The 21,280-nt window shown below is 46.1% G+C and overlaps 7 protein-coding genes across 7 annotated transcripts; 5 read left to right on the top strand and 2 right to left on the bottom strand.

Moving 5' to 3' along the window:
- Positions 1-1,239: 1,239 nt before the first annotated feature.
- COCVIDRAFT_31239 (hypothetical protein) lies at positions 1,240-4,189 on the top strand (the record flags this gene model as incomplete). Its single annotated transcript, XM_014695685.1, has 6 exons — positions 1,240-1,564; positions 1,727-1,815; positions 1,866-2,397; positions 2,489-2,591; positions 3,369-3,739; positions 3,789-4,189. The coding sequence occupies 6 exons, from the start codon at positions 1,240-1,242 to the stop codon at positions 4,187-4,189; spliced, it is 1,821 nt and encodes a 606-aa protein (XP_014551171.1).
- Positions 4,190-5,575: 1,386 nt separating this feature from the next.
- COCVIDRAFT_31238 (hypothetical protein) lies at positions 5,576-7,397 on the top strand (the record flags this gene model as incomplete). Its single annotated transcript, XM_014695684.1, has 5 exons — positions 5,576-5,896; positions 5,963-6,035; positions 6,066-6,452; positions 6,501-6,751; positions 6,819-7,397. The coding sequence occupies 5 exons, from the start codon at positions 5,576-5,578 to the stop codon at positions 7,395-7,397; spliced, it is 1,611 nt and encodes a 536-aa protein (XP_014551170.1).
- A 2,807-nt stretch (positions 7,398-10,204) lies between these two features.
- Positions 10,205-12,214, top strand: COCVIDRAFT_20522 (hypothetical protein; the record flags this gene model as incomplete). Its single annotated transcript, XM_014695677.1, has 1 exon — positions 10,205-12,214. One exon carries the CDS (start codon positions 10,205-10,207, stop codon positions 12,212-12,214), a length of 2,010 nt encoding a protein of 669 aa, XP_014551163.1.
- Positions 12,215-12,436: 222 nt separating this feature from the next.
- Positions 12,437-14,721, top strand: COCVIDRAFT_42478 (hypothetical protein; the record flags this gene model as incomplete). The annotated part of the gene is made up of 4 exons (XM_014695683.1): positions 12,437-13,313; positions 13,380-13,774; positions 13,808-14,276; positions 14,321-14,721. 4 exons carry the CDS (start codon positions 12,437-12,439, stop codon positions 14,719-14,721), a joined length of 2,142 nt encoding a protein of 713 aa, XP_014551169.1.
- A 690-nt stretch (positions 14,722-15,411) lies between these two features.
- COCVIDRAFT_113580 (Glucooligosaccharide oxidase) lies at positions 15,412-17,183 on the bottom strand (the record flags this gene model as incomplete). The annotated part of the gene is made up of 4 exons (XM_014695682.1): positions 15,412-15,681; positions 15,733-16,457; positions 16,573-16,734; positions 16,793-17,183. 4 exons carry the CDS (start codon positions 17,181-17,183, stop codon positions 15,412-15,414), a joined length of 1,548 nt encoding a protein of 515 aa, XP_014551168.1.
- Positions 17,184-18,428: 1,245 nt separating this feature from the next.
- On the bottom strand, positions 18,429-20,128 carry COCVIDRAFT_42475 (hypothetical protein; the record flags this gene model as incomplete). The annotated part of the gene is made up of 6 exons (XM_014695681.1): positions 18,429-18,582; positions 18,641-18,807; positions 18,866-18,960; positions 19,037-19,475; positions 19,530-19,984; positions 20,041-20,128. The coding sequence occupies 6 exons, from the start codon at positions 20,126-20,128 to the stop codon at positions 18,429-18,431; spliced, it is 1,398 nt and encodes a 465-aa protein (XP_014551167.1).
- A 645-nt stretch (positions 20,129-20,773) lies between these two features.
- Positions 20,774-20,974, top strand: COCVIDRAFT_113603 (hypothetical protein; the record flags this gene model as incomplete). The annotated part of the gene is made up of 2 exons (XM_014695680.1): positions 20,774-20,830; positions 20,864-20,974. Coding segments are annotated over 2 exons (168 nt in total), but the record flags the coding sequence as incomplete, so codon positions are not given.
- Positions 20,975-21,280: the final 306 nt, after the last annotated feature.

Below are 21,280 nucleotides of genomic sequence, written 5' to 3'. Positions count from 1 at the left end.
TTCCTGGACTGATCGGTGGACTTGATGATATTTAGAGCTTTGTTGCTTGTGCTATTCTTATCGCATAAGTCATTCATGGTCGATGACAAAGATTAATATGCTTGATGCGGCTCTGCTACAGTGAATCGGGATTTGACTGGCTCATCTGCGATGGGGGCCATATTGTTGTGGCTGTGGCGCAGTTGTACTCAGTCAGTCTGGAGACATACATAAACGGTAAAACAAATGCATTGAGCCTTGAGTTGGTGCACGAGACAGGTAGGCTTGCCAGATGCTACGAATGAAGGTGCGACTGGCCCCTCCTCTCATAGTGCACTTGACCTTGGCCACACCCTGAATGGGCGCCACCACATCCTCCTCGACAAGGGTCACTGACACACCATTACAGTGTACCGCGCGTAAATACAGCTCAGAGGAAGCTGTACACTAATTAAATAAAGATAATACATCGCTTCCGCGGAGGTGAGACAACTCAAAAACGTACTCTGCACTACCGCATGGGTCACTTCCGGCAATGATAGTCTACGGATCAATCTCATCTTTTGCCGGGGCCAGGATGGCTGGATTTTAGCGGTTACACTCTCGTTTTATTATCTTGTCCTTATACAGTGTCGTTTCAATGTAAGCCAAACATAAACGTTGCTCAAGCATAGTCACTCAGACAATTCACAAAGGGGTTGAACTTAATTAGGAAAGTTCTATCGCTCAGTGACCAAAGCCTTATTTTGTATCAGATAATCAATCAATTTACATAAAAGAAACATAAAAATGTAGTCTCAGGATACCACCCAGGAGAGCAATGGAGTCAAAATGGTGAGTTGTAATATCAATAACCTGCTACATATCCCCCGGACTTGTTGACGATTGCGCAGATGATTCTGTTGCAACATATCGCCTCCCAAATTTAGATGCAGTCTGGGCCGTGCCAGAATCAGCAACAATATAATCCAGCACTGCATCCACTACCTTTGCTCGCTCCCCAGCAGCCTCAACATTATCCACATCAAACACTTCTCCCACAGGCACAATGGCCCTTCCAACAAGAATCGAGTGCCCAAGCAGGTATCTTGCCAAACTATGTCGCCATGCAACAACAACAAAAACAAAAACAGCAGCAGCAACTGAACACACTTTCTGCTTTGTACTCACAATTCCAACAAAACGGAATTTCTTTACAGCCCCCTTTGGCCGCATACACTACAAAATCAGCAGTTACCACCATTCAAACAATCATTTGAGATGAACGACCGAGGTGCAGGCCAGCACACAGTCCAATCTTCGGATACTGATCTAAGAACCCATGCATCGCAGGCGCTAGGTGAGATTGATGATGTCAATGCTGATACTGATATTCGAAAGTCCCACATTGCGGAGAAAGACCAAGGAAAATCACTTGGACCTGGTGACACAAGCAAAGAACCTCTTCCAAACGGTGTCAGCACAAACGGAGCGATCGAGAAATTCTCTGATACGCAACAAATTAGTTTGACTAAGGTATCCAGTACAACAGCGGGAGCTAAAGCGGATGACACTCAAGAGAAGAGTACCGAACTATTCAGTGGCAGTAAAAGGATTGGAGTACCTGAAATATCATATTGTAGAAGCTGATGAGTAAAAATAGGCTACGAAGACTGAAAAAGGTTAGTGAAATGCGCATGGATGTATCCCATCTGCATTACGCCAAGATATTTCATGTGCATCTGAGCTGATGAAATGTGAGCTACAGTAGACCAAAGAGATCAAAAACCAAAGATAGAAAAGCCTGAAGAACCAGCTGCAACTGAGGAAGCTCGAGCCAAGACTGTCGTGAATAGTGTAAGGTATAGGTGCGAAATTACTGAGTCAAAGTACTGACTCCTTCAAAGTGGAATGATGAAGAAGACAAATGGGAGGATAGAGCATATGTGGTAGAAGGTAGTGAAAATCGTCGTCTCCATGCTGTAATCTTTCGTCAACAGATGGACATCGACAACAACAAAAAGCTTTCATATAAGGAAATCGAAGTCCACTCACAGAATCTACTAGTACTTCTGAAGAAGATTTTGCATGTGTGGAAAGACATATCAACAGAGTTTGATCAGCCAGCAATTGTGCTATCACCTTTTCACAACTTTGTGTGTCACTGGAAGGATTATGAAGATGCTACAAAAGATGCTGAGGGTGACACCGAGTCAGATAAGTTGGCGAAATCCGATCTCGAGACGGTTCTTGATCTCATCAAGAAATCTTCAGTTCTCAAATCTTATCTTCGATCAAGGGACATCATGCGTGTGTGTGAGACAATTATGTACGAGTTCGTATGGACACTATTTGGCCACGGCACGAGAGTGGTCGCACGATCTTTCCTGAACGAGCTACAGATGTTCCAGGTCAAAGACTACGCAGAGTCTCCAGATGGTAAGATCATCTGGATATTTTGTAGCATTCGACTGAGATGGCATTGACTTCTCCGTGTTCACCTACCAATTCCCCATCAGGAAAATTTCAGGCGAGAAACGCATCGACAACCTGACAGTATATCCAGCGAAGTACTATGGAACAGGTGATGCGTATGGCAAGCTTCAAGAGTCATCAAGGAACCGTGGAAAGACGTACGTGAAATGATGTACGCAGGAACCAAGTATGCTTCAGTGCGAGTATGAGGGTATGGCCCTTGTCACTCCGACTGCTCTCCAACGCTTGGCATACAAGAGTCATGGCACTGGGCACGTATTACGATCACCGTATGAAGACAGTGTAAAGGCAAAAGTCTTGCAATCTGAGATGCCTTGTAAGAAGAGTCGGGTTGTTGTTGACAATTTCTCCTTCCTAACGTCCGCTCGTAACACAACAAAGCAGAGCGAGACTCCTCCGCTCGGTAAGATAAATGCTCTTAACGAGCCTGGTTGTGTGTGTGTGTGCCTTTTGCAGAGAATCCATCGTCAGAACCTGGTTACCGGAATCGAAGACACACCAGTCGCTCAAAGACATCGGCTTGGAGTTCTCCAAACAAGAGGAGCGATTACAATTTTTGCCACCACGTCTTCTCGGATATGTACTGTGGCACGATACGTGATCGAGCTCAAAAGATCAGAGGGGCGACCCGCAATCGAGTAGATAGAAATAAGCTGAAGGTTGATCGTTATAAAGGATTGATTGGAGAAGGTGCCTATCTACGTACGAAAGATAATCGTAATATATACCATACGCTTAGTCATGTGATGCTACACCACAGTACTCAAAGAGAAAGTATGGGACCAGTTCTCAGTTGAGAAGCTTGTGCAGGTTAACCCCATCACGTAATAAAACAAGATGGGACCCTTCTGGAATGAATTGGAGTTGAACACAGAGGCAAAGCGACATCTGATGGCTTTCGTGCAACACCATAGAGCCTCGAGCTTTCGGAACGTAAATTCAGACGACTCTGGTACCGACCAAGTAATTTTCGATATAATTGAAGGAAAAGGGCATGGACTGGTTATTTTACTCCACGGTCCACCTGGAGTGGGAAAGACCCTGACTGCTGAAACGATCGCTCTAGAAATAGGGCGACCACTACTAACGATCTCGGTGACCGAGATTGGCGTGGACTATCGCATCGTCGAGCACAATCTGACCAATGTCTTTGTAGATGCTGCACGTTGGGAGGCAGTTTTGCTGATGGAAGAAGTGGAGGTTTTTGTTGAACAACGAGGTGGTCAGGATATGGACCAAAATGCTCTTGTGTCGGTGATGCTGCGCTGCCTGGAGTACTTCAAGGGTAATTCACCGGATTTTGCTGAATTTAAACCAAGCTGAGTCCATATTAGGCATCGTTATCATGACTACAAACCGAGTCAAGTCAATTGATGTTGCGATCCAGTCACGTGTACAATTGGCCATACGGTATCAGGACCTCAACCCGACCCAGATGCTCAAGATATATCAGGGTCGGTTGATGCGCATCTCCGCGGAGGAGATTGAGGACATGACTGAACTAATGAAAAGTCTGGAAAAGTCGCCTTTGATCAAGCTTAGATCGTCTGAGGTACCACCAAACGGGCGGCAGATCCGCAACATTGTCACACATGCATGGGCATTGGCAAAGAGCGAGGAGGAGAAACTGAACATTCAGCATCTACAGAGTGTTGCCAATATGACGTTGGATTTTACAGAAAGCATGAAAGACTTGACGATGAGGCAAAGAGATATGAGTGAGGTAGACAGGTGATTGGGCGAGATGGTGCGGCAAAATATATAGGGACGGGGAAGCAGGCAAATATTGCGCGTTCATACAACTCCCTCTGTAGCAAAGAACCAGAAATGATGCAGAAGACGAAGGCTTTCTATATTCAAAGCCTTGTTTAGAAGCGCAAATAAGCTGACCAACCAAGCTCCCTGATTGATATACATTACAAGGACGACCTTATTTACGAGATAGGATGACACATCTTGATCCTTGATTCTATCTGTCCATCTCACTGCATTCTATTCAATGTTTTCTGCGCCAAGCTAACATCGCGATAACCAAATGTATGATTGCTTACGTTCTACACTAGCGCAGAGTTGCTGAACAGCGGGTATTGAAAGGTACTTTACCTAGGTAGTGCGTTCAACAGGTCACTTATTGTAATGCTTTTCAGCAAGAGTTATCAATTTTCCTAGTAAAAAACGTTGCATTAGTTAACATGACATATTGGCTGATTACCTATGGTATAGGTATATAATGCCTACTGCGTATATATTAAAAACTCCCAAAAAGTCGTATCGATTTTCTAGAATCTCCCGCGCTATGGTATCATTTTTGCCTAATAATCTCGAATATTGCTCTTGTAACTTTAGATGTCTAAACTGCGCAGAAAATTATCTGCTTTTACATGAGAGAGGCAGATTTCACATTCTATGGTGAACGGACATTGCAAATGACTTCACAATGCGCCATTTTAGCTTATTTTCCTATAACAAAAGAATCAAAATCCAGGATTTAGCCCTTGAGTACTATGCTGCTACAAAACATGGTTAGCGCTTATGGATGGGATAAGAAGTCAGGATTGTAAATCGTGTGGGAGCGAAGTTAGGTTTGTAGATAGCTAAGTCGCACTAAAAGCGATATCCAATTATCTAAAGCAATATTTAAATATTTTCTAGTATGAATTTCTTTTTGATTTGGAGTGCGTGGATCAGCCCCTTCATTGAGACCAACGTACCTAATGCCATAGGTATATATCCGCTCATTCCCAACATGGTAATTGACTAGCCACTTTAACAATAACAAGTAATAGACTGCTTTTCTTAGGTTGTTAAGGAAAAACAACTGTTCTCGAGAGGCAATAAAGATGCCGCGACTGCACAGACTAGAGTAGTTAATGACGCTATCAACGAATAAGCGCTCTGTGTTGAATCGCATACCGACACGGCTTTTTGGGGGCGAAAATGCATGTCAGCCTTGGCTTGCCCCAGCCTTCTCTTGCCTGAGCCTTCTCTCCGCCACCATGTTCAAGGTTGATAAGAAAGCTCACTATCGCGCTCGAGTGCACTATCCATTATCTTTCTATTCATGCCTTGTCCATATAGAATTTATGTGGAAAGAGTAATACTTAATCCCTAGTGTGAAGCCATGCCCACGCAATCTAAGTTCGAACCTATACGAACGGCTTGGCATGATCTAAAGCACGATCTCAAATCCACGCGATGGCTGCGCGGCTTCGGTTGGACTCTGGGCGTCTTCTGGCTATTTGGTCTCATCGTCAGCGCAATCATGGTTGGTATGATGTCCGCGTTTATTACGACTAATTCTGCATGCTTGCCGGATAGTAGCTTTCGACTGAAGCCGGACACTTTCAGCATGTGGTCCTCTACAGGCTTCTTCCAGATCACACTTGGGGGCGGGGATTTAAGTTTTGCGGAGGCCAAGCTCGTAGATATCGTATGGGATATTGTACGTTGATCGGCCTTGTAAATGTGAAATCACCATAAGGGGTTATGCTAACAACAACAATAACAGGGCGTTGGACGCGGTGGCCAGGTGGTTTTGGCATTTATATCTTGGCGCGAGTTTGCGCGGTACTTGACGATTTGTATGGCGAGTGAGCCAGTCATATATTAAGTCTTCCGTACCATCTTTATCGAGAACGACGCCTCTGTTCTCTCAATATTCCGCACGATTAAGAGCTTCATTACGCAGCGTCGACTCAGGTCGAAAATTGCCATGGCATTTATGACTGCCACTATGCTTTTTATCCTCGCGTTCCTAACGCTGATGAGCGCTATAAGCGGCTATAATTCTAATGTTTCCTCAAGAGTGCCGGACCTAAGCGATAATCTTGTTTCATTTGGCAACTTTTCGCGAGTCCTTTATTTTATTCAGGATGGGTCAAGAATCAACAAGTCGGACAACTTGTGGGTCTTGGATGAGACTTCACGAATAGGAAGAGATCCTGTGATCGGTAACAGACCAGGTTTCAAGGGTGACCTAGCTTATGGAGTCTCCCTCTGTAAGACAAACTCGTACCAACCCATATAGCTCTGCTAATTCGCAACAGACGTCGAAGCATATGGGCTTGGTGGTAGACGGAACGAGTCATCCATCTTTGACAATTCCACCTTCTCGTATCCGAAGGGCGAGAACTTCACACTTAATCCACCCACACTCAATATCACTGCTTACACCCTTGAAGATACCGCAATGAAGGCTTATAACATGTCCGGTGCACAAGGTATGACTTGGATTAGAAATGGCGAGCTCTTCAACCGCACATACATTGAAAACAAAGGGCAGTGCCAAAACACGGGCGTGAGTGCCCCCGTTTTATCTTTCCTCCTTCATCTGCTTCTGATCTACAACTAAATTGTTATACCAGACTTATAAATGGGGCTTTTCCTTCCTCCAGCTGTTCTTCTGCATCCTTCTCCTCCTTGCGTGGACAATTGGGATCTACATAATGTGGCTGTATACGCACTATACCCTCCTCTTGCGCTCGCGCCTCTCAGAAGAAGTCTCTGGCGCGCACCGCGCTGTGCTCGAGCTAGCCGCCGCCATGCAATCTGAGCTTGATCTCGCAGAGCTTGATGTCTCTTTGCTTCGCGAAAAACAGCTTGAAGAACGGATCAAGAAGGAGATTAGAGGCGGGACGGTCAGTTATGCGTATGCGGAAGAGAAGAGGGAGATGTTCAGCATTCGCAAGGGACTGAGGGAGTGGTGGCGAAAGGATAAGTGGTGGTTTATGGCCTTGTTTTGCATGACGGTGCTTTGCTCGACGTTTTGGATGGCATGGATCTGGTGGCTTTGGATCTGGCTGTGGTCTTTTTGGTTTGGTCAGTTTTGGGCGTTTTGTATTGGAACTACAGAGGGTAGTCGATTGCTGATTATTCTATTTTGGGGTGTATTTGGGGCGATTGTTGTTGCTGTTGCGATTCCTGCAACCACAGCTGCAAGGTAGGGGGATCCTTAGTACAAATGAAGCCGAGCACTTTCTGGGATCTTTAGCTTTCATCTCTATTTCATGACCATGCGCTCAATATTTTCTTTAGGACGTCCTTCCTGCACGCCTGCGCCGTGTGCTCAGCCTCCAATAATATCAATAGTTTCTGCCTATGATAGGAGGATCTGATCACACATTTCACAACCTTGCAGGTGTGTGTAGCCCCCACTACCTCGAGACATGAACTTGTTATGAAAAGGTTCCTCGCCCACAGCAATAACAGCATCAGCTACCCAGGCACCACAGAGAAGTCCCCAGACCAAAGGAAATGCGTAATACCAAAGGTATGCCATAGCACGAAATCGATGGTGAGAAACAGTGTATCGCAGCCTGTCTGAGAGACAGTAGTAGCTGCAAGGCTGAGAATGCTTACCATCAGGCTGACGCGCTAGCGCATGCAAAGAGCCCGATGTTGCCAACCCAGTCCAGTCCTGCAAAAGCGACCTTGGAGGGCGATAGCTTGTCCAGGATGTACGACGTGGCTCAGTTGATTGGCCTCTCTATAAAAGCGGGGGTCAACGCACATAGCCCTTCGAAACGGTTCCACATTCGGCCACAATGGCGGCGGCTCAACGCCCTTCCCAAAGAGCAATATACAGTAGATTGGATCTGTGCGCTACCTACTGAGCTAACTGCTGCCCGCTTTTTCCTAGATAATCTACATGCCGAACGGCTTGAGCAACAAGATACAAACATTGAAAACATCCATGTCCTCAGTAGTGTCAAAGGGCATAACGTTGTCATTGCAACTCTACCCTGCAGCGTCTATAGAACTAGCTCTGCAGCGACGGTCGCACACAACATGCTTCGCAACGAAGGTACGAAAGGATATAGAGCCTCCCATCCTCAGTGTTTCTGCCTTCATATCTTTGACACAGTTCTGTGAAATTTCGATTATTTTCTTTAACTAAACCAAATTACCCCAGCAGTCTACTATTAGTCTCGCAAACTCTTCACAAATCACAGTATTCTGCCGGGGAGGTTTGATTCTAACACACTGCACTTTTCCGCCGACCAACTCATTTAGCATTCACATTCTTTGCAGAAATGCTCTTTTGCTCGAAGACCGTAAAAAGCAGCATAATTTTCGTAAAATAGTTGCGTAAAGATTCTGGGAAAACCCCTCTGCGGTAGGGCGATAGGGTGAGCAGGCATTGACATTGATGTGTGCGTGTCTCGCGTGGATGAAGATAAAAGGTACCATGGCCAAAAGCAGCCTGTCTATGTTCTTGAATGGGGACTATATATTGTGGCACGATACGTGATCGAGCTCAAAAGATCAGAGGGGCGACCCGCAATCGAGTAGATAGAAATAAGCTGATATTTGATCGTTGCAAAGGATTGATTGGAGAAGGTGCCTATCTACGTACGAAAGAAAATCGCAATATATACTACGAGCCAGTCACGTGATGCTACACCACACTATATGTACAAGCGCAGCTGGGGCGGATATTACCCCGGTCTTACGCGAGCGGCAAGCCAGGTGTTCGGATAAATTAGACTACAAAACTCAGAGTCCAACGACTGTGCCGCCTTGAACTAAGGTTTGCTGTTACAACTAAAACCACCATCACTACAGTATTGAGGGATGGTATCATACTAGTGATCGCGCCGGTAAGTGTCAATGGAGCAGTAATTATAACTTACTTTGTAGCTCCAGAGAGTATAATATCTGATGCACTTAGTTTTGAGAACGATTGGCACTTCCATGGTTCTCAAAAGCTACGTACTGGCATCCATGCCGTAGCAATAGACACAGAGTTGATTCCTGCCAACCTTCATATCTGCGTACGACTGCGAATATAAGTCAATACTCAAACCAGACTGCATAGTAAGTTGATGGCGGTAAACAAGTTCTCACATGTGTGCAGCGACCTTGCCTGAGTCGTCCAAATCCCAAGTGAATTTGTCATGCACGCTAGACCCAACAACATCTTTATTTGAGTCTGCTTGTTAGGCTTGTCATCTTCATCGTCACAGTTGTACAGTATTTAGTGTTTCCGCTTGTCAAGCGACCAACAAATCGCAAGAGGCTAGGGACAAATTCCCCGCTTGAAAGCTTCCACTCAATCACTTTAGTGACTTAAATTGATGTTTACTCACTTACTATCGACACCTCCCTCTCGAGACTCATCCTTGCTTTGGACAAGTGCCATCTTTTTTTCTATGCGAAAAACCCTACAACGGGCTCGACGCCCCAAACGTGTGTAGCTCCCCGACATTATCTTAGGTGATTGATTGAACCCAGGTTCTGCGACACTATCTAATGTTAAAGCCCTAGCAATAGTGCCAATCTTATATCACATGCAGTAAAACATGATTACTTTTATGTTCAGCTAAGGCTGAATCCATGACCAATGTTATTACCGATCAATATTTAACATGCAAGGACAGACGGTCCGACTTCACACCCATGCTGTTTAGTCGGCGCTAATTGGTTTTGTGGCTGCATGAAAGGGTCGAGGCGCAGCAAATGGCGATGCCTGGACGCGAAGGACGAAACACAGCCGCAGCTCGTGTAGTTGCCGCTCGTCCTTATCTCTGCTGCCCCGCTCCATCTCCCAGGCTTCAGCATAGAACAATGCCTCGCTCTTTGCTAGCGTTCCTAAGCCAGCGAAAGGAAAAACGATTACGGTAAGAACCTTCAAAAAACTGTACCGCTTGATAAACACGTTCCTTATATTCCTCCAGGGATACATCAAAGCAAGAACTCCATACTACAATACCAGTAGCTTCAAGGCCTGTTGTTAGTCTCCGCTCAAATAATGGATCTCCAACGGCTTACTCTCTTCCAGAGCCATGTGGCCAATACTGCAGTCAATGGACCTACGATTAATTTGAATTATCCGAAGCTGGAGAATGCCGATCGTCAGTTTCGTATGTTGGTCCTGAAACCCTCTGGAGACTTCAGTACCGACATCAAATGCCATATCCATAATCGATCGCAAAATCCCAACCCAGCATATGAAGCTTTGTCTTACAGATGGGGAGATCCAAAGGACACTACTCCAATTCACGTCCGCCTGACTGAGCACCAAGGCGAAAAAGAAGCCGACGAGGCTCCATATCTACCATGGCCAGTTACACGCAACCTGGAACAAGCGTTACGAGCTTTGCGACTACCTGATACCGACCGTCTTCTCTGGGTAGATGCACTTTGTATAAATCAAAATGACGACGTTGAGAGGGGTAAACAGGTCCGAATAATGGGTCAGATTTATCAAAACTGTGTCCGAGATCTGTTATGGCTCGGTCCAGAGAATGTTCAGATCAGCCGAGCAATGAGACTGATCTTGAAGATTCAAGGCCATGGTGAAAGCGGTCATAACAAGACTTGTAGATCAACGGTTGAAACCGAAAGCACAACCTTCTCGGCCTTCTCAGATCAAGACTGGGATGATCTGAAGAGACTTATCATGCATCCTATCGAATGGGGCAGAGTCTGGATCATCCAAGAACTGATACTCTCACCCGAATTCACCCTCGTTTGTGGCAAAGATACACTGGACTGGAGTTGTATCGACAGCGTACTTAACAACAACCGCGATGTCCTGAGAAAAATCGATTTGCAAGGCCCTGAGCTCGGAATGCTTCTCGAAGTTATCAGCAAAGTGAGCACCATCCGGGTGTATCGTATGCCACCGGAAATAACGAACCACCTGTTTTCCAAGTCTTTGCTCACCACTTTCTTCTTTTTTCTCGACTGGGAAGCTACTGATGGACGAGATAAAGTCTATGCAGTACTCAGTCTCACTACAGATGGAAAGAACATGAGTGTGGACTACCAAAACACGATGGATCAGTTATCAATTGATTTCGCCAAAACATGCCTTGCGCAGGGCAATGTAAGGCTTTTATCTCACAACACAACCTATTGCGTCGCTAAAACTCAATATCTCAAACAACACCCTAGCGGCTCCGAATATAGCACCACTGAGCAAGAGCTTCTGGTTCCTCGCAGAAAAGACTGGCCAACGTGGATTCCTGATTTGTCAGACGATATTATCAAGGGTGCTAAGATCTCTGGTCTTTCTGTTGCAGGAGTGTCGAAGTATAACGCATGTGGTACTGTGGAAAGTATGAAAGCCTTGCAAGTCAGCCAATGCAGAATTACTCCTTCACTTGGACTACTAATGGGTGGAGTCTTCGTTGATTCAGTTGCACTAGTCAACCCAATAACCCTCGTATCAGACAACGAGACTCCAAGAGATCGATGGACTCGTGATGTCCTTGCTTGGGCACCGCCTGAAACGAAACAGCACAATGCAATCTTACAATTGTATCCATGGTCTGACTCACAACACGAAAGCGTTGTCTCGGCATATTGGCGCACCATCGTAACAGATCGTCGAGCGGATAAACGACTCAATGCAGAGGATCTGAGACAAACTAAGTGGTATACAGACGTCTCAGAGGGCTCTGATATACCCAAGGAAAACATGTTGCTGGTAGGTTGGCGCTTTGGCAAGACTGCGGCTGGACTGTACTGTATGCTTCCGCCTCAATCGAAGGTTGGGGACACCATTTGCGTGCCGCTGGGAGGACAAGTACCACTACTACTTCGACCGCAAAACGGAGATGATGAGCTGTATGACCTGATTGGTGAGGCATACGTGCATGGTGTTATGGATGGAATGGGCATCCTTCGCGCTGTCGCAAATATGAGCAGGATGTTGCAAGCTGATCCGAATCATGATTATGAACACATGGCCACAAAGCTACAACACGAGACGATGGGCACGCAGTTCTACATGAAGACATTTCACATTGTATAAAGCATCATAAATTGTATCTGCTGTCACTGAGACTCGGGTTTTCGCTACACTCTGCTGATGATCTTATTCGGCTGACTCAACGGAGACCAAGGTCCATGATTAGTCTTTGGCCCCCAAATCATATCCTAAAATAGTCGTTGAGCGTTGGTGCAGCACAGCCGCCTTGATCCGAACATATATGAATTCAGCAAAGCAGTTGTAATCGGGACATCAATCGACGGCATGTCCTTCTCATCTCACTCATACCGCGAGTGCTGCAGGGCACAAAGCGTTTCTCCGCCTACCTACTCACCTCTTGAACTTGACCAAATCCGGGTATTGCGGATTTTACCCACAATTATACCCGGTAGGAGCGGTCACTACCACCAAAATGGCAGGCAAAACGATTGCGAACAGGAGGACTGCAGAGCCCTTACTGAGAGCATGTTCGAAACAGTCTTGTTGCAAAACTTTGAATCGGGCAGAAGTTTACCCCAAGAATGTTGTAGGGATGGATCTGTTTGTATCGAGTGTGACATGATACAGTGCGAGCTTGTTACTGTTTCGTTGGAAGAGTACTCAGGCGCTTTCGATGCACTGTCCTATATGTGGGGCTACACGGATACCAAAGAGCGGATCAAGATGGACAGCAAGACAATCGAGGTAACGTTGAATCTAGAGGCAGCCTTGCGGAGAGTCAGAAATATGGAGAAGGCGAAGCTTCTATGGGTGGACGGTCTGTGCATTAACCAGCAGGACGTCGAAGAGAAAAATGTCCAGGTTATGCGCATGAAGAATATATATACAAGGTGTGGAAGGGTGCTTGTCTGGCTGGGCGATGCATTGATAGACGAAAGCTTAGATGGCAAGAATGAGGTCGACAATGCAGTCAGGGCTATATCTTTCCTGAAAAAAGCACACAAAATCGCGCGGGGTAAAGACATGGTCGGCAAACCGGATTATCACACGATGTTCATGAGCAGAATGACGGTCACAGTGCCTTTTAAAGATCCAAGCACGGTTGGTCTTCCCGTATTTGGTGCTCCGGAGTGGGTGTACTTGAGCAAATTCTCAAGTAGGCCATGGTTTGGTCGCGTTTGGATCATCCAGGAAGCATCAGGTGTAGACCATACGCTGCTAATGGTAGGAAAGGATGCGAGACTCGGCTTGGGCCAACTGTCATAAGGGACAAATTGGTTTATAGCTTATGCTTACCCAGACAACATAGATGGCCTCGAGGGATTGAGGAATGTCTCAATGATTGATACGTGTCGCAGGTTGAAAGCTATGCCATTGATGCGCAGACTAGATCAAATATATCGATTCAACTCAACTATCCCACACGATAAAATCTGTGCAGTATTGGGCTTATCCATCGAATCCGCAACACCCGAGAGATATCCACGGTTACGCGTCGACTACGCCCGAGACTGGCAGGCTGTTTTTCGCGACGTTGTAAGACACTGCATCGAGATGTCCGGCTCCTGGGGACCCAAGTCGACACTGCATATCTTAAGTTACATAAGTCAAGAGCGTGACGACGATGAAAATTTTGCCTGGGACAAGACAAAATCCTCCTGGGTGCCGATGTGGGATAAAATACACAGCAACTAGCCCATCGTACAGCGCATGTACCACTTTGCTTTCCAAACAACATACGATACCGAACCATGTATCGTTGAATCACAAGATGACCGCATAATTTCTTTGAAAGGCATATTCGTCGATATAATCGCGAAGGTATACAACCATCTGATAGACATCCGTGAAGATCACGATCCATTGTTTTCCTTGGAAGTTTTCCGCGCTGTCACCAAAACGTGGAGGGCTATCCTTTGCGATCCTCCATGGAGGTTTCTTGGCGGCAAGCGGTATCCTCTTCTGGGGGAAGTATTCGCGAAAGCGATTACGGAGGGTTCTATTTGCCGCTCGCCTGGAACAGGGTCGCTTGGGCAGCAATTTGCTGCGTATTGGGAGGTGGGCCTTCAATATGCAAAAGAAAACGAACTGGGCATACTTCCGAGGTTCAACACTTTCCTTGCTCCACTGAACACAGCAGTTGAAAAGTGGCCTTCTAATGAGAGTGTTTCGATTAAAGAAGCATTGGAAAAACAGTATTCAATGTAGGGATTGACAAGGCCATTTTCGTCACTGAAACAGGGTATATCGGCTGTGGACCGCCAATTACACGAGTTGGAGACGACTTATGCGTAATCTACCGTGGAAAAACACCTTTCGTTGTACAGAAAGTAAAGAAAGGACCCGAATGCCCTGCGTGGTTGAACATCGATCTATGCCCTTCCACTAGTTCAGTCAAAAGATTTCAAGGTCCTTCGAGGAGGTGGAATCCGTTTCATAACAAGAAGCCAGAACAGTTTACACTAGTACCTCTGGAAAGGCATGCTCTTATCCTGACCAATCGCTATCGTCTCGTTGGTGAGTGCTACGTTGAGGGATTGCAAAAGGGAAAAGCACTAGACCTCCGCGACAAGGGCGATCTCCAAGAGGATATAATCTATTTCGTTTAATAATGAGAGTGTAAATACGTCAAGCCTTCCTAAAATCTCTATCATTCCACAGTTGCTCTCTTTCAGATCTGATCAGACGGCATATCCTACGATAGCATTGTGAAGCCCCAAGTCTTATAATCATACAAAGTAGGCTTAACGTACCTTAACACTATTGAGCATTAAGGCCTGAGTGGGGTTAAATACTAACTAGTACTGTAAGGCTAACGTAACGGGAAATATAAATCTTCTTTTCAGGCCATCACAGCCTGGAATAGACAGATGAACGGATTTTATGGTAGAAATATAGTCGTATGGTAGTTATGACTCCCACTTTTCGAGAAATGAATAGAGCATGGAATGTTAGTGTCCAATTTACTGCTAGATGACTTGACCTTTTTTCTCTGTTTGCTATATAGCATATTAGATCAATTATATTAGAAAAGAATAGTATGCTACACCCTAACCTGCCGAAATCAGGTATTAAAAAAATAACTGTTAAAATCTTTTCTCTCAGAAACTCCACTCAGAAAGACCAAAGCCAATTACCGCTAGATAACGTCTTATCTTTTTTTTTCAGATTGTAGAATAAATACTAGATAACCTCAACGCATTCCTACACAGGGCCACACTTTCTTGAGGTAGAAAGCTATCTTCTCTTACAATGTTTAACAGAGGGAGAGGAGCCATTAGTAATGAAAGAGAGCTCTTTTATAGAACAGCGTTTCCAATAGCTTGTGGATTCCAGAAAACATGCTCTGGGTCAACTTGATTCTTGATTGTTACAAGCTTGTGGTAAGTGGCACGTCCATAATAGAGATTTGCTGCCTCCACGGGTGTTAACGCTGGGTCGAGGTAATTAGGATAGGCGAGAAAGTTGCCGTCGGGCTGCGCGGCAGTAAGCGCTGTGTTCAGCCCATTGACAAAATTCGTGATCTCTGCGGAGAATGGCGGTAAGCGATTCGCGCTGGAACCGACATTCTTGATACAAGTCAGCTGCATTACGTCCCTCAGAATGGATATTACACTTACTTGGAAGACCCAGAGAGAATCTCGATGAGAGTATGCAGCGGACGCGGCTGCAGGAGTGTTGATCTGGCTATCTTTGCCGCCATAGAGCGAAATAAATGTTTCCCAGGGAAACGTTGCTGTCAAGCCCTTGTCGATGATAAATCGAAAGTAACTTGTTATGGCCTGCTTGCTTAGTGGCTGAGCCTCCCTTGTAACTACAGACTTGGTGTAGAATGTTTGATGGTTGTTGTAGCCGTTTAGTGGCTCGGCAAGTGGCTCACCCTCAGCAATATCTTCCAACGCCGTCAGCCAGGCCCTCTCTTGGATGGTGGTATTGCCAGGGGTCGGCATTCCGTCCAACATCGCTGGAAACACGGTCTCCGAAAAATAGTCCAGATTTCCGAAGTACCATCCACGAACTATGAAGTCGCCGAACACGTTGGTATATACCTCAAGAGTGAGATTCCGGTTGACATATGGAGAGGTAGTGACGAAGGTTTGAAGCTTGAGTATCACATCAGCTGCCATGTCCGCTGACTTCAGAGCCGATGAGAAATTGGACGAGTAGCTGACAACTCGAGCTGGTGCCGGCTGCGTCTGGAGATAGAATGTCGTGATGATACCTACGCTGTCTGCAGCTCCTCGCAGAGCGTAGTACAAGTCAGGATAACTATCAGGCGTGACGTGCACAAAGCGACCATCTGCCAAAATGACGTCCATGGCTACAATAGTGTCAAGTGCAAGGCCTGTTGGAATTGATGGTCAGTAACTTGATCGCGAGGAATAAGAGTTTCGCTGCTAGAGTGCAGCGTGACCACTTGGTAAGAGATGAAGGAGGGGTTTCAGGAGCAAACCACGTACCCCAACGGCGAGACGAGTATCCAAACCCTCCGTGAGTATAATGGCCCCCAATTCCAACCCCAGGGTAAGTTCCGTGAGGAAGCGCTCGCTGGCCCTGGTTGTATATTCCTAGTCCTAGATTACCAAGTCGAACACCTCCACCTGCTGTGACAATGCCAGTCGCTTGAAGTTGTTAGCGATGCAGTGATGAAAGTCACGGAAGTGAAAACGTGGTACTAACATTTATCTAAAGAGACGCGGTTGAAATTCCGTAGATCAACTACCAGACTACCGTTTTGTCCCCCGAGGGAGAAACTACCGTATGAATGTCCTCCAGATCTCGCCTGCACTTTCACGCCTGCTAAGACAGCACACAAGACGGATTCGGAGACCTGCTGGGGCGTATTCGGTAGTGTGATAGCAGAGGGAATGTACTGGAGACGAAGATTATATGGATCAATCAGCGAGGCCCAGTCGGAGGAGGAACTCAAGCTTGTCGGAACATGTTTGCTGGCAAGACAAGCTTGTAGACTTTGTACCGACTCTACTGCGTAGCTTTCCCGAGGACTAGCGATTACCAGGACAGGAGCAATAAGAACTAGAAAAGTAGTGATGGTAAAATAAGAAAGCATCTTCGGAAAGCAAAAGTCGTTTCTCCGGTCGCTGCTATACATACGGGCGACCGGATTGAGGCTTATATATGTACGCGCAGACGGATGGAATAGTCTCGTCGTTACCCGACACCGACACCGAGGTGTGGCTTAGCTGTTCTTGTGAGAGGGGTTACTCGGACGGCCAAGATATCCGAGTGCAGATCCGACTGCGAGGCCGGGGTATCAGGTTAGTTCCACACAGGGACCCCGAGAATCCTGGTTCGCCCGATACCACTGAAAGGTTCGGTAATTAAGGTCTCAATCTGCAAGTACTTCGGAAGGTGAAGGGGTTATGGAAGATCAAGGATCTTCCATGCCAGGACTATGTTTTTAGTTAGTGGTTTGGAATACGCTCATTACATGACACGAGCGAAGGGCTCCCCCTAAATCGGAATCAGCACTTTAGCTGTAGAAGCGGCGTGAAAATAGCTAGTGCATTGTTGGATTTGACCCAATAGCAACGCAAACCTCTGGTGCCTTAGTCCTACCTTGAGAGAGAGGGGCTATTCTTCAAATTCCTAATACCACGTTCAAAGAACAGTCCTGCAGTCATTTTATACGAGTGACATCGAAGACCTGAGCTGCGAATTTGTTCTACGACATATTGTCTTGCCATTTAGGGACGCACTTTAGGTGGCGCTTCATAAAGCCAGATCATTCACATGAGTTTGACAATCCATTCGACTTGTTTGCTCGCATAGCAGGTAGTAGTCGTCAGTGTCTGATGCCTGTAACGAGAATGCGTAGCGAAAGGCACTTTGGCACTTGTAGCGAGATTGGACATATCTCCTGTGCTTTTCAGACGTAAACATGACGTTGGATTAACATACTCGCGCTGCGATATCTTCTATCGCAATCTAGCGGGTTGCGCAACTGCCCTGGGTGCAAAGGCTAACAGGCCCAACCTCAAGAGCGAATAGAGACTCCACCAATCCCGTCGATATAGTACCTCACCCCCCTCACAACCGCTTCAAAAAGATAATGCAGCAACTACTACGATTTGGTCTGAATGTAATTATGATCAAGGTAAAACGCCTCCAAAGTTATCTGCGACTTTCCTGTCTCTTGCCCTGCTAAGACGACCCGCAATTGAGCTGATAGAAAAGAGCTGATATTGTTTTTTTGTGTTCTATTGATTGAAGAGGATAGTCTATCTTCTCCGAAAAGAGATTCTAACATACACATACATTCTAATAGCGTAACACTGCATCAAAATACAACTGTTCACCTAACGTACTTCAATTTAACCATGAGCGGAGGCTTGACCCATACCATGTGTACCTTCTGATCTATCCAATTGGCACTTTCTGGACATAACTCGAAGTCAAAATGCCAAATCAGATGCGCAACGGTAGTGCGGGTTTCATGATTAGCCAGACTAGGTTAGAATATTAGCGATCTTTGTTTCGAACTCGTTTGAGTACAAGGAGACTCACTTCTGACCAATACAATTGCGTGACCCGCACGAGAAGGGTTGAAATGCGCCTTTGCGATCACTCTCGTACTCAGTCCCAGGGAGCCAACGCTCAGGGATGAATGAGTCAGGATCTTTGAAATTCAAAGCACTGTGGTAGGCAGCATAATGGGGGACTGCAACGCGAGTCTAGGGTGACGGTCTGGTCAGTCATGAAGTAAATCCTATCGCTTATGCATGTACGTACGCGTTCTGGAATGAGTTCCCCGCAAATCATGTTACCTCCCTTTGGCGTGACGCGGAACAATGCGAGCGGTGCAGCTGGGTAAATCCTGAGAGCCTCTGATATACACGCGACCAGGTAATGTAGATGAGGCAAGACATCAAGGTTCAGTTCCTCCTTCTTCAATGCGCGTACTTCGGTCTGGAGTCGTTGCATTTTTTTCAGGATTCTTTAACAAGAGGTATAAGAGGCCGCTCAGTGTAGTGGCAGACGTCTCAGTCCCAGCAAACATGAACGATGCTGCGTCAGCCGTCATCTCGCGTTTCGATAGATTGATACTACCATTCTCATTCCTTTCCATGACAAGTTTCCAAATGTCAGGTTTCCCGATGTCGATACCGCGTGCTAATCGCTTTCCTACTCGGTCGGCAGAGTGATTATAGTGCTCGTAGGCCTTTTCCTTCGCACCTTTCGGCATGACAATCGATAGTAGCTTATCAAAAAGCTTGTACTCTCGCTTGACACGTCCGATCGATATGACGAGAAGGTGCCCGAACATTGACGCAACCCATGGCGTGTACTCTGATTTTTCAAGAAGACCTAAAGGCTCTCCAAAGGTTAAGTCCGCCATTACCTATTCTCAAACTTTTAGATACGTAAGAAATTGTTGTTACTTTTTTGAACTCACATCAAAAGTTAGGAAGTTGAGATACCTGGAGATGTCCATTCCGGTGTCGGGTTCGTTCGTTGCCTTTTCTTTCATGAGTCTTTTCAATGAGTTGAGGTAGCCGAGGAACAGGGGCTCTTGCTGCTTAAGAGCCCCCCTATCGCTGAACGCAGGTGCATATATTCTTCGACGTGCCCTGTGGATAGCAGTGTCATACATCGCTCCCATGGTGGAATCACCGTGAATATTTGGACCCAGGGTCGTGGCATCCTTCGTATTCTCGAGACGTTTCCCTGCTCCAGCGCCGGCTATATCTTTCCAGGCCTCAGGTGCGATATAGGTTAATCGGTCGGGCCCCAGCCGAACGACTTCGCCGTATTTCTGGTGCATTGCGTGTTCAAATGCGACCTCATCACCACGGAGCATCTTATAGAAGAATACAAGACCGGTAGCTGCAGCAAGCTTTGGGCCAGGGTCTAGCAAGTGGCGTTGCTTAGTGGAAGCACATCTGGTATCTAAAGGCCAAGCTTACATTTACGCAAAGGGTGGAAGCATATGTTGTACACGCAGGTACAAAAGAAGTTCACGACTACCTGCTCTGTGGTCAACAAATAGTTCATGAGTGAAGGAAGAAAGGTGTACATACAACTGCAAGGATTGCACCAATTCATAGTAGAATATCCTGGAACTTGAAAGCGAAGGGAATAGGCTTAAAATTCTGGGAAATTGCCATGGTAGATGAACGATAGTCAACTTGAGGTTGAGATGGACAGTGAGCCGTCGTAAGGATATTGAATAGTGCAAATGTGTGGAAGAAGCTTCTAGAGCATGACTGTGAAATGGGAATGCACAGTTAGCAGCTAGGAGATTATTCTATACGCCATTCATATAAGCCAGCCGTTGCAATTCGCGCATTCCCCTGAGTCGACGTGATAGCTAGGGAGGAAGGTGTAGAGACGATCAAAAGCGGGTAAACGGACAGTCGGACGGTTATATGGAGCCTCTTGGTCGAGCGGGAAAGCCGGAAATAAGCCCGCCTCATCACCTACGCTCCCGGTCGATCAGGGAAGCCGGAAACAAGCCTACCCGATTATTTAAGCTTTCGGTCGATCAGTGTAAGGGGCTGCGCTCCGGGGAGCAATCGCGAGGTATACAAGAGGTTGTATTCGATAGGGAGCTAAGCTCCCAAGCTACGTAGTTGTCTATATACAAGCTGGTTACCCGAGTAACAATCGGGCCGGTGAAGTCTAGGTGCACGAGGCAGCTTCTGGGTCCTGCGGCTGTCGTCTGAACGTCGTTCGGGCGGTGCGCAGAGAATCCGGGTGCTCGAGATAGCGCCCGGATTCTGCGAGTAGGCCGAGATTCCATCGAGGAGCTATCCAAAGGGCGTTCAGCCCGTTACAATCAGGAAAGCCAGAAATAAGCCCGCCCCATTATCTATAGTGCAACACTACCTAAAATTATAGCTAATAAATAGCTTTTACTTATAGCTAATACTGCTAAATTATTTATTTATATTTTAAATCTCTATCTTAATAAATATCTATAATTTTATATATATAACTATATAATGGCTTAACGTCTATTATTATATATATCCGAATAGGATCCGAACTAGAGTATCATCTAGCCTAGTAGAAAAATAATCGTTTAAACCTAACCACTATGATAACTTATGAGGTAGATTTTTACTATTCTTTGTTGGAGATCTAAGCTGATCAGCTGATCTCTGAGAGAACCAATCCATCAATCTCTAATCTATGTTGGGACGA

This window comes from Bipolaris victoriae (assembly GCF_000527765.1).
Source record: "Bipolaris victoriae FI3 unplaced genomic scaffold scaffold_150, whole genome shotgun sequence".
NCBI lineage: Eukaryota > Fungi > Ascomycota > Dothideomycetes > Pleosporales > Pleosporaceae > Bipolaris > Bipolaris victoriae.
The sequence above is the reverse complement of the archived record's forward strand: the minus strand, read 5'-3'. Positions and strand labels throughout refer to the sequence as shown.